General features: G+C 47.3%; 1 protein-coding gene across 1 annotated transcript in view; it reads right to left on the minus strand.

Annotated features, from left to right (window-relative positions):
• Positions 1 to 16,957, minus strand: part of bahcc1a (BAH domain and coiled-coil containing 1a) — a 71,249-nt gene that overhangs the window by 18,075 nt on the left and 36,217 nt on the right. Inside the window, exons 4-11 of the mRNA XM_030057319.1 lie at positions 11,099 to 11,224; positions 8,523 to 10,883; positions 7,366 to 7,480; positions 7,035 to 7,234; positions 6,411 to 6,569; positions 4,569 to 4,834; positions 3,584 to 3,929; positions 935 to 1,876 (exon numbers count right to left, since the gene is read on the minus strand). Of these exons, the coding sequence (XP_029913179.1) occupies positions 935 to 1,876; positions 3,584 to 3,929; positions 4,569 to 4,834; positions 6,411 to 6,569; positions 7,035 to 7,234; positions 7,366 to 7,480; positions 8,523 to 10,883; positions 11,099 to 11,224 (4,515 nt within the window). The remainder of the gene's footprint in view (positions 1 to 934; positions 1,877 to 3,583; positions 3,930 to 4,568; positions 4,835 to 6,410; positions 6,570 to 7,034; positions 7,235 to 7,365; positions 7,481 to 8,522; positions 10,884 to 11,098; positions 11,225 to 16,957) is intronic.

The following is a 16,957-nucleotide window of genomic DNA, read 5'->3' on the forward strand; positions in this document are numbered from 1 at the left end:
CAGATTCTTCTCACTTGTTTTAGCACTGACTGTTGTTGTGGGCCTAAAACGATGTTTGCCACTCCCTTGAGCTGACAATATCAGATCATGAGGACAACATTACTGACTCTAAAATCAGTTGATGATACCCTTTTTACAGAGGTGCCTTTTGGGAGCAGTTAAATGCATTAGGATGCTGTGGTAAACACAAAACATCCTTTTGCATGAATGAAAAAAAAAAAAAAAAACAACACATGGTGCTTTGAAAAACAAGGAAGCTTTTAAAGGCACTTTAAAACAATGGGGTCTAATTAGCCAGGCAATGCTCCAGGGTGCTGAAAACATCGACTGCTTTTGTGATTACACACTAACTTTCAGTAACGTGTTGTGTTTTGGGGAGAGGGGGAAGCCAATTGCTGTTTTTTCCTTTTTGTTAAAGTGTGTGTATTTGTGTGCATGTGTGCGTGTGGATCTATGTGTGTATGTGTGGATCAAACAGCAGCAGGATGGAGAGACAGAGAGACAGCTCCCTGAGGAAAGGTGGGAGGGAAAAGGGAGGAAGGGAGGTGTACACCCCTCACTAGCAGTTCAGCCCTGTCCTCCTGCTTCTTCTCCCTCTCCCGAGGCTCCTCCAACGTTAGAACAGCCTTTTAGGAAGTAAAAGTGCCTTTAACACACCAAAGAAGAGAAACGGCAAGCAGGCATGCAGACAGCTTCTCTGGGGAGGAGTTAGAATACACCAGAGGCTCTCGAGACCAGCAGGAAGAGAGGAGGATCTGGGAGAGAAAGCTGAGTGACAGAGGCTAGGCCTGAGGGGGAGTGGGAGCTGGTCTCAGTGGACAGGGAGGAAAAGGAGGGTAAACTATGAGGGAAAAGTGCATTCTGCTGATATGAGTGTGCTTCTGAGTTCATGGTAATGTGTAACATGAGTAATGTGAGACCCATGGTCCCTCACCCTGGCTTTTCCCACAGGTGCGTCTTTGCTGCTGCAGCTCAAGATCTGCCAGCTCGCTCAGCAGCTCCATGCCATGGTGGGGGCTAGGCTGTGACTGGGCAACTGATGGGGCGCTGAAAGGAAACAAGGGGAACGGAGGTACATCTGTGCAGAAGGCAGCGGCAATCAGCAGCTCCAGGCTCCAGTAGCAGGGCACAGGAGGTTTGTGGGGAACGGTGATAGTTGCCTGGCTCGAGCTGGGAGTGGAAGCTGAGGGGGAGAGGCACACCAAATCCACTGAAGCATTATCAGGGGTCATCTGCTTCTCATGCTGCTCCCCATCCTTTACTTCCTCCAGGGCTCTGGGCTCAGGCTCAGGGACTGCAGGGGAAGCAGGGTCAAGCTCGATGATGGTGGCCAGCTCTGGCTCCTGTTCCCCTATCGCCTTAACCTCCTGAACATGCTCCACCTGGCTCTCCTCAGCCGCCTCCTCCTCCTCTTCCTCTTCCAAGGTGATGACAGCTTCTGGCCTTTCACACTCCTCTGTGGAAAGGGGAACTGGACAGGAAGCAGCCTCACACACCGGGCTCTCAGCAGGGGGGCAAACCAGCACCTCCTCCTCGCCAGGCCCCTGAACCTCCACCTCCTTCTCTACAGGCACATAGCTTGCTGCTGTTACCGTGGCTACCTCAACCTCCTCCCTCTGCTCCAGAACTCTCTCCACCACCCTTTCCTCCTCTTCCTGCTCTACTTCCTCTTGTGGGAGGGGCTCGGGGAGGGGCCTAACCACAGCTTGGCAGTCGAGCTCCTCCCCAAGGCTGGAGAGAGACTGGGGAGCATGCTCAGCAGGCTCCACCTGGACTGCTTCCAAGTCGGCTGGCTCAGCCAGTCGGACATCCTGCGGGGAAGGCCCGCTCCTGTAACCAATGGCAATGGCAGGGTAGGTATATCCAGGAGGCAAATCTATGGCAAGACAGAAACATAATTAATAGAATTATTCATTGTCAATAAATGCATAATTATTCTAAGTAAATCTCGATGGTGCACGATTTTACCAAAAGACTTATCATCTGAAAGTACACCATTTAACTTCATGATGCTCTTATATTAAGAGAAGTTAGGTAATTCAAAATATGTGAAACATCAAGCCCACTGTAAAGTTCACTCTCTTGCTACCTCTAGGGCAGAGGCTCTTAAATTTTGATGACTCGGGACCAAAATAAATCTTTTCTTTAATAGCCAGTTCTAGACTAAAGCTCATGCCGATTGTGAATCATGCGAGAAATGTCTGTTTTCTGGAGGAGAAAAATGTTTGTTCGATGTTTTAATGACAAAGATGCATGACTATAATTTATGCTTTTGAAATGGTTTAGAGGAAGTAATGTAAAATAAACACAATTTGTAGTTAATGAGGTTAAAACAAATTTGTGAAAAACTTACTGCTGGGCAGTTAAGCATCTTTGAAAATTTTCAAACTTAGTTGTGTGCTCCTCGCTTGCTTATGACTAGTATCATAATGGCTTTTTATGTTAAATGCCTTGTGCATTACATTCACCTGCTTGCAGATTACGAACATCACTTCTCCATATCAAGGAAAGTACTGTGCAATCTCAGAACCCATCAGCTACTGTCTGACGATGATTTAGCCTCTGGTGATGATGGCCTATTTTTTGGGTGGAAAAGGTTTCTATTTCCAAACAGTTGCCATTTTTTATTACATACGTATGTAATAAAAAATGGCAACTGTTTCTCCACACAATACAAACAAATTGATAATTGGTGGTGTTTTAGGTCCAGAGACCACAGAAATTCTACAGAGAATTCAAATGTATATTTATATGTATATTTAATACATGCATTTCATCATGACACCTTAACTCATCGCAGGCCACCAGAAACATTTCAGAGGGCCGCCAGTGGACACACTCTGAGAGTGCCCAGTCTTGGGTCATGAGAGGTGAAAAACAGGGGAAAAGGAAATGAAGTGGCAGTGCGCCTTGATCTCCCAGAAGCAGGAAGGGCAGAGGACCACATGCAAGTGTGTGTGAATGTGTTATTTGAAGTGGGCCAGGCCCTTTGGTTTATCAGAGTGCCTTGACACAATTCCTCTGGCGTGCAGCAGCCGTTAGCCAGACAGTAATGATGATGAAGAGAGTGTGGGGCCTGTGGGGGAGGAGGAGAGGCAGGGCTGGAAGCGAGGTGTTTCTCTGTCATTACTGAGGTAACGGTACTGGAAAGCCCCAGCTCAGCCGGCAGCCATTTTCTGCAGCTTAGAGCTGTTCAGTCAATCAGGGGCTCGCCAACAGAGCCACCCACACACATTACCACAACTCTAGCAGAAAAAAAGCATCATTAACAACAATGGCTCCTCCAATTACCATTGGATAGAGGCTGCTGCTGTATTCTAGGCTGTACTATGCTTCTTCTGTTGCTGTGTCAGACCTTTTTAGCATCTCATTTTCAGGCCTTAAGGGACAGAGCTAAAAAATCTGTAACCCAGCAGCATCCTAAACTGATTAAAGAAAGGATTTCCTTCAACAGACTATTTCCCGATATTATCCATGTTGCTTATAGTGTAGCTACTACATGCAGTGCATCAAAACCATCTGAAAGACACAGCATCACATATGCCTGCATGCTTATAATCACATTATACATGCTTATCCTTACCTGGCTCCAGAGATTCTGGATAATCCTGTGGGGGTTGTCCCTCTCCTCTCTTGTCCTGGGGCTCAGCCCCCTTGGGTATCTGAGGTGGAGCTGGGCTGATGGCAGGAGAGTGAGGGGCTGCAGCTGCCGGGCTCGGAGCAGGGCAGGGGGTAGAGGGTGTGCTTTTGGGGTGAGGTCGTAGTGAAGGCGACTGGCAGCAGGGGGAGAGGTGCGCAGCACAGGCCCCAGGGGGAGAGGCATTCCTGGGCTGGGGGTTGTACGAATAGGGCTTGGAAGGCTTGGATGTCCTGGGCTCAGATATAAGTTCTTCCAGTTCAACTGAAGGCTCATCTGGCCTCTTCTGCATCTAGGGCATGGAAATAAAGCCATTCCAATTTAAACAAACAAATTTTTAAAAAATGAAGCAGGTGGATTCACAATTTCCTAAGCAGTCCCTTGCAATTTAGTCATTGTCACTAAAGACTTCATCCATAGATAGATTGCATTCCTAACAATGCACCATGCATTTATTTGGGTCCTCTGGGTATATTGACTGTGCTGTGTGTACAAATACAAATGAGGCTGTTTGCCCCACAGCCTATATTAAGCCCACGCCATCCCTGTGGGAAAATCAGCAGATCCCAGAATAGTATTGGGGGAGCTAAGAATAGTCCCACACTGTGGCTAAATAGTCGTGTGACAGTTTGAGCTGACTCATGACTCACTTTAGTGTGCTGAAGACTTGCTCTTATTTTCTGTTTGTGTGTGTGTGTGTGTGTGTGTGTGTGTGTGTGTGCATGTGTGTTTCTGTAAACACTGTATCTACTGTAGATAGATGAATAGATAGGCAAACATATTTTATGTGTGTGGCCATTTTCAATCCATCTCTGCAAAGGTGCAATGCCTGCCTTTGCATATACTCATGCAAATCAGTCTATGTAAATCAAGCTATCTTCACACTATAATCCTCCTCATTTCTGCTTGTCTCCGCTGACTTAATAATCACCTGTGTGTTGTGAGCAGTGCGATGTTGCATGTCCATGCCATGAGTGGCTCTGTGCTGCTGCTGTGGCTGTGACTGTGGCTGTGGCTGCTGCGACTGGTGGCTCTGGTGTTGATGCTGATGCTGGAGCTGCTGATGTTGCTGGAGAGCGTACAGCTCCTGTTGCCGTAGAAACTGGGAGCGGGAGTACACAGCAGGATGCTGCATGTGGGAGGGTGGGCCCCGGGCGCCATACACAGGGGGCCATAGCCCAGGCTGCTCCATCACATCTAATGAGAGAGAGGAGGAGGGCTGTGATGGAGGGGGCTACCTTAGAACAAAACGGCGCGCACACACATACACACTTATTCAGACTTCTCACATAGGTTCATACACATCGACATTGTGTGCAACACATTGGAATCCATATCTCTCATTAACTACCTCCCACACACATTCCAAAACAGTGAAGCCATTATAGATAATTTAAAAATCATTGTATTCACATTTTGTAGCACAGACATGGACAAATCTCTTCAAGAGAGATTTCTGACTTCTGAGAACAAGGTCTCCCCAGGCAGCAGCAATCCCACGCTCTCTGAACAGAACCCTGTCTCACAAGAACTGCCTTGAGAGTGTGCTGGAATGTTGGAAAAAAAAAAAAAGTTATGACAGTGATGAAATGTGAACAGATGATGATGATAATGATCATGACGCCCGATAGGTTGATTAGTGGTCCGAATCCCTGAATGGAAATTCGTATTTGTCCCACTGGGGTAATTGACATGGCTTCTCGGGCTAAAAGTCCCACCTGCCCCAGCCAAACCACAGAGGGGGGTCTGTGAGGGGAGCCAGCAGGAAGTCTGGTTCCCATGACTGTGGGTGGACAACCTCTCTCCTTATGTGGCTTCAAGGACCAGAAGAAGCTGATGTGGGTGAGATGCAGCTGAACAGATTGGCTATGACACAGGCCCAGCTTGGGGAGTGGGCCCACACTAAGAAGGCCGACCCAATGTGTTTTTCTACTCTCTATATTTCACACAGCACTCATTAATGGGCATGTCCAACTTGACCCGCCCTTCCACCCCCTCTCTCACAGACACACCAAGAACCCTTGTTCAGAGACATTAACTCAGCTAGGCTAATGTATCCTGTGAGAAGGGTTTTGTGGATGCACTTCCCCTCTCGGCTGGAACTCCTGTGGAGCACAGAAGGAAACGTACCACCAAGGATAGAGAGCTAATTAAATTTCACAGCCTGTTCACTGAATATGTGCCTGTGATGACTTTTGAGAAGTGATCTCTCCCTCACTCTCTCACACTTCCCCTTCCTCTGGTGTGGTGATGATGACAGAGTATGTGAGAGCGTGCATGTGTGAGCATGTGCGTGTGTATGTGTGTAGACACATATGGCTCTGGATGAGCACCCTGACCCATTGAAAGGCCCATTCCTGTGAGGCGGAGGAGGCGGTGTGCAGGAAATGACTGAACTGTGTGCGTGTATGTGTGTGCGTACAGCAAAAGAAGAGAACGAGCCCATTAAAGGGAAACTCAAAAGCAGCCTGTGCTGGCACCACTGCAGTTATTTTAACATTAGCAGCACAGTGTATGTATGAATAGTGAAATTACTGCATTAATAATTTGTTAATGGGATGTGCAGCAGTGAAATATGAGTGTAGTGAAGCTGAATGTATGGGGTTTTATGTGTGTTAAATTGTGAACACACATAAGGAATGAGTGAGGAACATGCATTCACATGTAGCTTGTTTGGCTTGTATTGAGGTATATATGTTAGAGGTGCTCTATAAAAAAAAAAAAAAAAAAAAAAAACACAATCACTCGAGTAACAAGTGAGGTTATGGCATACCAAGGTGATGGGTGGCAGGATGGGCTGGAGGTTCTGTTGGCAGGACCACCAGCTGTGCAGAGGGGTCCTGGGGCAGGGGCAGGACTGGCTGCAGTGGGCCTGGCATGGCTGCTGAGAAACCAGGGGGAAGATTCTGGTGCAGGGCTGTGTGACCAATCCCTACATTACAGAAATGATTTCCAATTAAATTCCATATCTATCACATTAGCTGTAAAGCAGCTTAAGCTATACGTTAATCAGAAAAAGAGGAAAAACATTACTTTATAGCACGTATCTTATAACAGAGTTTACATAGTGCTTCACATAGAAACATAAAAAAACATGAAATTGACTCTGAAATTGCCTGGCAATCATCCGGGCTGCTGAAATCTCTACAAGTTCAAGATGAGAGTCTTGACTGTGGCAGACGTTAAGGGACTAACAACACTCTGAGTCAGATTTTACGGCGTGAATTCCCTTCTCAAAGTCAGTTGAGGATAAAAACACCTTCAGTTTTGATATTTGCCTCAGTTTAGATAAGCAGGACTAATACTACCCTCTTAACCTGATTTGTAGCACTACACTGTTCAGAAGTAAAATAACAATTTCTGGTTTTAATTTTCAAAAGTACTCATACTGTCTCACCATAGGAGTGTCCTGTCATCCAGAGGGAGGGGCTTCCAGTTCTTGGCATCCAATGGTGGTGAGCAGTATGTGCAGTGGGATCTCCCAATTGGCCAGATTGAAGCGAAGTCCCGCCTGGGACCATGAGGTGAGAGGTGAGGTCACCATGACAACTGTTGGAGGGGTGGATCCTTGCAAACTCCACTCTTTCTTTATTATCCCTAGCATGGAGGAAATAAGACAAACAATAAGGGCATCTGATTGATGGCCAGGGAAGACAATGACCAAGATAACATCACAGACCAAGGATTCAGACATGACATGAAGGAGTGGACTGCAGCCACTGACTCACCTGATGTAAGCCTCTCTGTCTCTGTCCAAGCAAGTCAGACCAATCTGTTCTCCACTCAGTCGCTTCCTCTCCTCCTCAGTGGTAGGATCTGAGGGATACATGGAGCGTGGTGGTCCTGTGAGACAAACATTAGCTTAACCCTTAGCTTGTGCCGTTTGGTCTCCCGGTGAGGATATTCCCCATCTAACCCAGCCCACAAGAGACCCTCTTGGAACACTGTCAGTGCCTGGATTTTTTTTTTTTTTTTATATATATATATACCTTTCTAAAACCCAGTATAAACCATACCCTCATATGCCTTTTTTTCTTCTTGTCTGCCATTGTTTTTTTTCATGTCCCTCCGTATAACTCTATTTTACAAATTTTGTTCCACAAGATGAAATCGGGGGACAAAATTGGATTGGTCAGGGGACTACGGACTGGTCAAAATTTGTTTGTTCATTTCATTTGTCAGGTACCAAATCTCATGTGCAGATTTTGAAGAGACTTCGAGGAAAGCTGCAGCTCACCACCACACTCCAGCATTTCAAAATTAGACCATTTTGGCAAACACTTGGCCGTGAGGGAAGCTGCATCATTCACAGGGACATGTTGAATGTTAAATGTTGATTTTATTATTTGTGGTAAGGCTCTCTTCAGTAGTAAAGAGTCATACTGATGTTGTCATTAGCAACACCAAAGAAAGAAAAAAAATGCTCAGTTCAGGCATTACTTCATTCCCTGACATTTACTGACATTACCTATCTAGGAACTTGTAGCCAGTTATTTTCTATTGTCAGAAAATAGCAAAAATGCTAAATAATGTGGATACCACTCACTTCATATGAAATAGTTATTATGGCTTGGAATTAATGTGTTTGACTGTCAAATGGTTATTCAACGACAGTTAATATGGAGAGAAAAGAGCTGTAAAAAGCAATGAGAATTGCATGTGAAACAATTCGCTCAGAGCAGTAAGAAAGAAGTGATTGATATGAGCAAATAATACTCAATAACACCACTATTTTCCTGTTGTCAAATCATGCTTTTTCAGCTTTAGAGCTTGCTTGTTTCTAGTTTATTTTTTCAGAGCCAGGTCATACGCAGGTCAGAGAAAAATAAGCTGCCCTCACTTGCCTGCACCTATGTTTATTGAAGCAGTGACCCGGAGCACTTACCTTTCACAGAGGGGTGCACCCTGCCCTGCCGGCTGCTGGGGTGACTGTCTGCTGAACGACAAGGAGGCTCCCGTTGTCTGGCAACAGCCACTGCAATTCCCACTGGCGGCTGTCGCACCTCGCTTTCCCCATGACCTGCCTCCCCCATATCTCGGGTCCGCCCACTGCAATCAGGGCGCTCGCTGTCATTGGTTGGGCCCTTCCTGGTAGGTAGAGTCTGCTTGCTGCCTTGCAGAGCACAGCTTCCCCCAGCAGGACCTGATTTGAGGCTGCCCAGCCCCCCAAAGGGGCTCTTCTGGGAGAGAAGCAGGGGCTGCTGTTGGTTGCTGTACTTCAGCAGGCTTTTCATGGCACTGCTCTCCCCCTGCGTTGCACCCTGAGGCTCAGGTTGCTGCTGCTGCTGCGGCTGTTGGCTGAGAGGAGGTGCAGGGGGAGGCTGAGGAGGAGGCAGGCCCATGGCTGGCTGCTGTTGCTGCTGCTGGGGGTGCTGCCGGCTAGCGCTCCCTAGCTCCATGTAGGACTTCCTCTGCTCCTCCTCAGATTGTGGCATGTGGTGGGGAGGTCTCATGGCCCAGGGTGGCACAGGGGTCTGCTGGTGGTGGTGCTGCTGCCCATTGTTGCTGTTGTAGCCATAAGGAGACATGTCCATCTTCCTTTTCAACTCCTGACTGGTCCCCTGGTTCAGCTCAGCTGGAGAAGAGGCATCTGGGCCAGGTCGACCATGTTGCTGATGGCGGATCCTGGCTACCTTTTGGCCATCTCTCTGTAAGGAGCAGCTACCCCCAGCAGCAGGGGCTGCAGCACCACCATGTTGAGCCATGCCTTTACCCCCTAAGGGAGAAGAGTTAGGTGGGGGCCCTGGATGGGAACAGTCTCTATAGGGAGAAGTGTTGACAGAGTGGGGGACAGAGTGTCCAGCTTTAGGCCCTTGGGGCAGGGAGGCCCTGAACACATCTGTTTCCACACCACTGTTGATGCACTCTGCACTGCGGGATCGCACAACCTGGTGCTGCTGTTGAGGATGTGGAGGCTGCTGTTGTTGTTGGGGAGGTGGGGGAAGCTGTGAGGGTTGGAGGTGGTGGTGATGCGACTGCATCCAGTCTGGTGCCTTCTCTGCCTTTCTGTATGGGTGCTGCTGTTGCTGGGGTTGTTGTTGTTGTTGCTGCTGTTGTTGTTGTTGCTGCTGTTGTTGCTGTTGTTTTCTGTGCCAGTTGCTATGGTGCCCACCACCTCCATTCTTATCCATGACCTTGTCCTTGGCACTGCCCCCTCCTCCTCCACCACCCACTCCTTGAAACTCAGGGTTGCCAAGCTGAAAGGGCCCACTTGATTTGTCCCCAAGGTGTCCCACAGATGGCACAAACGTGGGCCCTGTGACTTTAGGTTCCCGTCCCCCATTGGCTGGCCCCCTCTCATGTGAGGAAGGGTTGGCTAAAGAGGCAGGAGGTGGTGGACAGAAGAAGTCAGGGTGGTGATGTGCATGATGAGAATGATGTGGATGATGTGGATGGCTGGGGTGGAGCTGGAGGCAATGGAAGCCCCCCGGATGAGGGTGGGTGTGGGGGTGGGCATGAGGGTGAGGATGGGGGTGGGTTCCTCCAGCAGCAGAGCCCATGTGTAAGGGTGGGGGTACAGAGTAGGACAGGGAGTGGTGGAGTGGCGCCTGACCCCTTTCCAGACAGTCTGAAGGCTGTTCACTGATCCTCATTTCCCCACTCACCCCTTCTTTGGTGCAGCGACTACTGCCGCTGGACCCCATATGTCGGGCCTGGCTGCTCCCCCCACCCCCCATAGACCCACGGGCTGTGCCCTCGCCTCCACAGCTGGACATAGAGGCCTTTGCCCCTGTTCCAGTTCCTGCGTCTCCGTTTTGCATCTTTCCATTGTGCAGGCAGGCACTGAGGGGCTTGCCCATTGTTTGGGGGTGCTCCTTGTTGTACTCCATGTTGAGGGATGTCTTGTGCCTCTCCAGGGCCCTACTGTTGACCTCCTCAAGAGGCAATGAGTGTTGTGAGTAGTGGGGGTGCTGCTGATGAGGGTGGGAATGGTGGTGGTGTGTGGGTTGGGATGGCTGATGGCTATGGTGCTGCTGCTGCTGCTGTTGCTGCTGCTGCTGCTGCTGCTGCCTTTCCTTGGCCTCCTGTTTGCTGCTGGACCTCTCCTTGTCCTTGGTGGGTACCACTCCTCTCTCCACAGAACTGTCCTTCAGACCCTTATGTAGACCTGACCCTCCCCCCAGGTCTCTGTCTCTGCTGCAGGACCCCTGAGTGTGTCCTGGACCTGCCCTGGACATCGGTGGCAAACTGTGATTGGCTGAGATGAGAGGAGGCTGGGACGGGAGGCTTCGAAGGTAGAAGTTCTCTGTGAGACGAAGGAAGACAGGGCAATAAAGGAGAATGCATTAACCAGAAAGGGAAAAGCAATGACAGAATTAGATTATTTAGCTCTCATGATAGTATCCCTATAGGCATCCTTATATCAATATTCTAAATCAAATTACTGCATACTTGGTTGTATAAATTGGATTTAAATGTCTCATTTCTGTCTGATTAAATTTTAATCATTTTGTGCCTCACCTTTTTGGGTGTCATAGAAACGGTGCTGCCCGTAGAGAACTCCGCTGTTGGCATGGTGATCCAAGTGGCTCATGGGAAGGAAGGTGTGGGCCAGACTCCCTGAGAAGCGAGGATACCCTGGAGCTGCTGAGATAGGATAGATAGGGAGAGAGAGAGAGAGAGAGAGAGAGAGAGAGAGAGAGAGAGAGAGAGAGAGAGAGAGAGAGAGAGAGAGAGAGAATTGATTAGACAGGATAGTATCCGCTGAGATGCATTTATCTAGACCGACCCCATATAATCCTTCAGGTCCAATGCAGCTGTTGGTGTTCGTACGCAAATAACTACTGGCTCTGCTTGTCATGTTTGCTGTTCTTGCTCACGTTTAGAATGCAAACAATAGAAGACAAGCTCGGTCTTCGGGATTCCTGTAATGTATGAAATTTGTCCTCCAAACATATGGCTCTTTCTTTATCTCCCTCTTTCCCCCCCTCTCTCGGAGCTCACTATAGCACTCCTCTCCATCTGAATAGAGTGATAAGGCAGGATTTGAGGCTTGTGTTTACAATGGAAGCGGAGCTGGGCTGGTGCCCTTCACTGACCTACACAGGGGGTGAAAGGTCGATTGGATGTAGGGCCTTTAAGCCAGTGCACCTGGGCCTATTACAACAAGCCCATCTGGAGGACATTTGCACCACAACCAAACACACAGCTCATTCTGCGGTGGGACATTTGAAAAACACAAAGGACTTTGAAGGTGGAGGAGAGAGAAAACATGGAAAGAGATGAAAGACCACCACAGCATTTGGACAAAAGATAACAGCATCACTGTGAGAACACACTTTAACGCCGCAATAGGGTAACCATAAACTCAATCAATAGAATTCAGTCATCTCTAAAAGAACTAAGTAGTTTCACATTGCCACAAGAAAGAGACGGTACTAACAAGGTAACAGTAAAATCAGAATTATGGCTGCATGAAATACTGAAGGCATTTTTATATTATAAAACAAAAAAAAAAAAAAAAAAAAAAAAAAAAAAAACGCTCTACTGAACATATTATGTAATGCGAAAACAAAACATTATAGTTAAACCTGGGCCCTCCCCATCTCCTCCCTGCCACCCACAGGCTCCAGAAATAAACAAGGAGAAGACCTTATACACAGCATTACAACAAGTGAACCAGTGGCAGGGAATAGAAGAGAAAGGAAGAAACAGAAAGACAGCAAGGGAGAGAAAAGAGACAGAGAAGTAAAGGTATTTTGTGTGTTTGTGCATCTTCATTCATCCGTGTGATTGTGATAAAGAGAGACAGAAAGCCTTCCTGACCACCAGCACCACATACAAGTGTCTCTATGGCCTCTATGTCATGTTGAGAAGTCCAGGTGGTTCACGTCTCCCCCTCCCTGCCTCTGCACCTGTCTCACCCGCCAGCCTCACTTCCAAACACAACCCGCAGACCAAGCGACGGAGGGAGGGGGGTGGCGGTGGAGGAAAGGCGTGAGAGGCAGAGGAAAACATGGCTCTACAAGCTAAATGAAAGACAGACGTATTTGTGTTGGCAAGTGTGCGGCTTGATCCCGGAAAGTGCAGATGCAGTTCATTTGGCATGGTGTGTGCAGTGTCGTGGTTTTTACAGCAGCTCCAAGTGTTGAATGTCTCACTTTCTGCCGGCGGAACAATGGGGCCTGCGCTGTGTGCCGGCTCTGTGGAGGGAGGAATGTTGTGGTGGGCTTAATGACCTCGTCTCGGAGAGGCCTCCACATCCTCCCGTCTTAATTAATGAAATGCACAGAGAGGGCAAACAACCCTCCAATAACACAGGAGGTGCTGCTTTCTGAGGAGGGCAATGGGGTGATAATTACATACCCTCACTTTCTCCCTCTCTTTCTCTCACCTATTTTCTACCTTTCTCACTATTCTTCTCTCTCTCCCCTTTTGTCTCTGTCTCTGTCTTGGCTGTCATGATTAATAAGCACACACATTTATGCCAATTCATCTACAGTAGGAGGGGGGGAATCCTTTGTTTAAACAAGACATTTTTTCTCTGATTTTGGGAGGGAGGAAAGCAGAGAGCTGTTTGGCAGTCTTTATCCTAGCTGGGAGAGGGGGCTTTTTTTCTGCGGCAGCATGTTGTTTGTGAGCGTGACGATTGACGGCGTAATCCCCTTTCACAGCGTGGTCTGGCTGCGCCCGATAATGCCAGCCCGCTCGGTTTCAGCATGCCCTCCATTGGGGCGGCAAGAGGGGGACCGCTGGGCATGGCAGAGCCCATTCAGCCATTAATCTGGCCAGGACAAGGGAAGCTGCTGCTGCTGCTGCTTCTGCTGCTGCTGCTGCTGCTGCAGGCGACGTGAGCAGGGTCTTAGTGCAGTCTGCTGACGCCACAGCAGCCCCTCTCTCTCTCTCTCTCTCTCTCAATCTCTCTCTCTCTTTCTTCACACACACCCACACACACAAACACCTCAGCATCGGCAAGTGAATGACGGAGGGGAGTTCACAGCGCATGCCCTCCTTTCCACGGGCGGAGCAGGGGTGAGAGGCAGAACAAACAGAGCTGCATCCCAGGGAGGGATTTTCAGAAGTTCTGAAGGCATTTCTCACAGCGCGGTGGGTTGAGAGAAGCAGGCCGACAGGGAGGACAAAGAAGGGGGCTGGATCTAGAACAGTACCTACAGGCAGAGGAGAATTAGGCCTGCTGAATTAGAGGCAGCTGACTGAGTGTACCGAACCGTCCTCTCTCCCTCTCTCCTTCTCTCCATCACCATCTCCTCCTGTTATACCTGCTCTAGCCCATGCAATTCCTGAAGAGGGCCTTACATTCTTCACTTCTTCACTGAAAAGCAAAATAACACTAATGTCTAATTGTATATTGCCCTTCGGGAAATAGCTGTGAGATTTCATAGAGCGAGAGAGAGGGCTGGAGAGAGAGCGTGTCAGAGGACTACCAAGAGGAGAGGAGGAGCAGGCTGAGCTGCCTGTCAGGTCCGCTAATTGAGAAAAAGTGACAGAACCATCAAGACACAGAAAGGGAGGAGAAGAGGAGAGAAGACGAGTGATGTTTGGCAGAGGAGGGGCAGTGCAGTGGTGGATCGCTTCAGGTTTGACTAATTGAAAGGAAGGGATGCAGGCAGGCACAAAAGAAAGAGAGGGAGATGGAGAGAGAGAGAGAGAGAGAGAGAGAGAGAGAGAGAATGTGAGACAGGGCTGTGAGAGAGAGGAGAGGTGGGGGGTGCAGCTTAAATCCCACAAAAGGAAAAGCTAGCAACTGCACACAGGAAAGATGGACAACTGAAGATAGACTTGGAAAAGCGTATCAAACATAAGTGGATTAGAAAGGTGTGTGCAGGCATGTGTGTGTGTGTGTACGTGTGTGCGCGCGCGCGCGCGTGTGTGTGTGTGTGTGTGTGTGTGTGTGTGTGTGTGTGTGTGTGTGTGTGTGTGTGCACGTGCGCACACATGCAAGTGTGTACATTTGTGTGGACAGAGATATGAGGCTGTCATTGTTTTGGCATAACGCAAGAAGTCATTTGGACTGAGACCAGCTGGCCCTAGGCCTATGAGGAGCTCCCATTTTTTGTCAATTTTTCCTTTTTTTATTTTCTTTTCCACAAACTGCATTCAGTGTGGTTTATTCCACCAGTTCCAAACATGAAAAAAAAAATCTTTCAAAAGCTCAATGGGCCTAATCCATTTTACCAGTTGTTAGGAAAAGGCATTGCAATTTATTGAAACAGTTAGTACTCTTTCTTGGACCCGCACCCAAACGACACCACCCCATCCCTCTCACTCTCTCTCTCCCTTTCACTTTCTTTCCCTCTCACAGTATGACAATGAACAGCCCACTTCTCCCCTCGGCAAATGAACAACAGACAATCCCACGTGTGGCACACACGGTAACTATTACTGTACTTGCAATAAATCTGAAACACAGCTGCCCAGCAGAGTACAGACATGGTTTGCTTTGTGAGAATCCCAAACAGAAAGCCCTTCTTTTCACCAGTTATACCCTCTGGCACCAACACAACCAACAATCACTTCATTTTGGAGGCAGTCATTTCATACAAATATCCCAACATTTTCTTAGACAGCACTACGTCCTTCTCCCAGCACAAAAAAAAAAAAAAAAAAAAAAAAAAAATCAGGTAAAAGTCAAAGAGTCAAAGTGAGACATGGCTTTCTCTACTGAAATAGTTTCTCCTTGACCCTCTCTGTGAAATTTCCTTTTCAACATCTTAAACTAGGATTTTCCATTAAATTTACCCTTAAATAACTTCCCATTTAGAATTTCTCCCCCCATTGTATGACAATGTCACATAGATATTCTGTATCAGCTGGTTGTGATGCTCCACTGAAGCTACATCACTCTGATACTTAGTGAAATATTCAAACCCCCAGACACCACTGATTTATGGTTGCACCATTACACCAAACAGAAAATATCTAGATGGCCTTGCACCTCATTTTATACACATTTCCCTGCCATTCAGCAGTGCATATTTGGTATCCTTGGAAACCTGGGGATCTCCACTGGAATTTAAAATAAAGTTCTGTGGGTTTGAACAAAACCACACAGCAAAGGCAAACCCACTGATGAGACTGGCAAAGGGTGCTCATGAGCAGCGTGTATAGCTACCATTCAGCTATCGGTGTGTCGCCCATGCTCCCTACAGACTATTGTACACATCAGTGAACTGACCCTCTGTATGCAGTCGCCTGAAAATCTGCTGGCTTTGGCCTGACAGTGCCCTATCTGACAAATTTGTTGCAAATCTCATCAGCCTCCTGTAAGACTATGACCCAGATTTACTACAGTGTTTACAAAGTCTTTACAAGATCAGCGCTAACTTGGGAGAACTGCAAGACAATTTGCCTGACCCCTCATGGGCTGTAATTAGTTTTGCGCATGCTACAAGTTTTTGGACCCATGCAGGGCTTCAGTAAATCAGGGCGGAGGTCTGTTCATCACATCTTGCTGAATGTCCCCAGAGTTACACCCTCCCTTGGCCACTCCTCATTACAGTGTACTGCTCCCAGTGACCGAAATGAATTGCAAAACACCCTGAAATTGGACAATTTCATCTGTCTCCCTGCCTCAAGGACTGTGTCACTGACATTTCCAGGCACACACAAAACTCTCACCACTGACGGCACTAACAGTGTACTGAGGACAATGGTTTTGTATGTTTTATTGTGTTTAGTGGGATCCTTATTCTTATTGCATTAGTATTGATTTTGTGTTTATTATTATATTTTCTGCTTTATAACCTTGCCTCATTATTATTATTATTATTATTATTATTATTATTATTGTTGTTGTTGTTGTTGTTGTTGTTGTTATCATATTCATTATTATTATATTATTGTTAATAATATGTTATTATTATTATTATTGGTAGTGGTAGTAGTAGTAGTGGTAGTCATAGTAGTAGCAGCAATAGCAGTAGTAGTAGTAGTAGTAGTAGTTCTTTTTTTCATTGTCATTTTCTTCTTTCATCACATTCCCTCATCGTCTCAATACACAAAATACCTCTTCCCTTTCATCCCTATCAGCAGCCGCTGCCGCTTGCCAAGCCATCATTGTAAAGAAAACAATTATACATTCTTAATATATTCACTTGGTGAAATAAAGGTTAAATTAAGTAAATAATGAATTATCTTTTGAAGGTCCCTATGATTCAGCCCGCTCCATTAGCTATGAGGTGCTACTCTCAGTCTAGCGTACATGTTCACTGTCATCTACGAAGGTGTTTATCCACATCAAGCGCCTGTGGTTAGCAAGTGACTAATGAGAGCATTGTTATCTATCGCCTGATACGTGGTAGATTTTAGCTCTTTAATCTCAGGGAAATGTGTCGCAAGAACAGAGGAGACAACGAGATT

The sequence above is a fragment of the Myripristis murdjan genome, chromosome 8, assembly GCF_902150065.1.
Source record: "Myripristis murdjan chromosome 8, fMyrMur1.1, whole genome shotgun sequence".
NCBI classification, from domain to species: domain Eukaryota; kingdom Metazoa; phylum Chordata; class Actinopteri; order Holocentriformes; family Holocentridae; genus Myripristis; species Myripristis murdjan.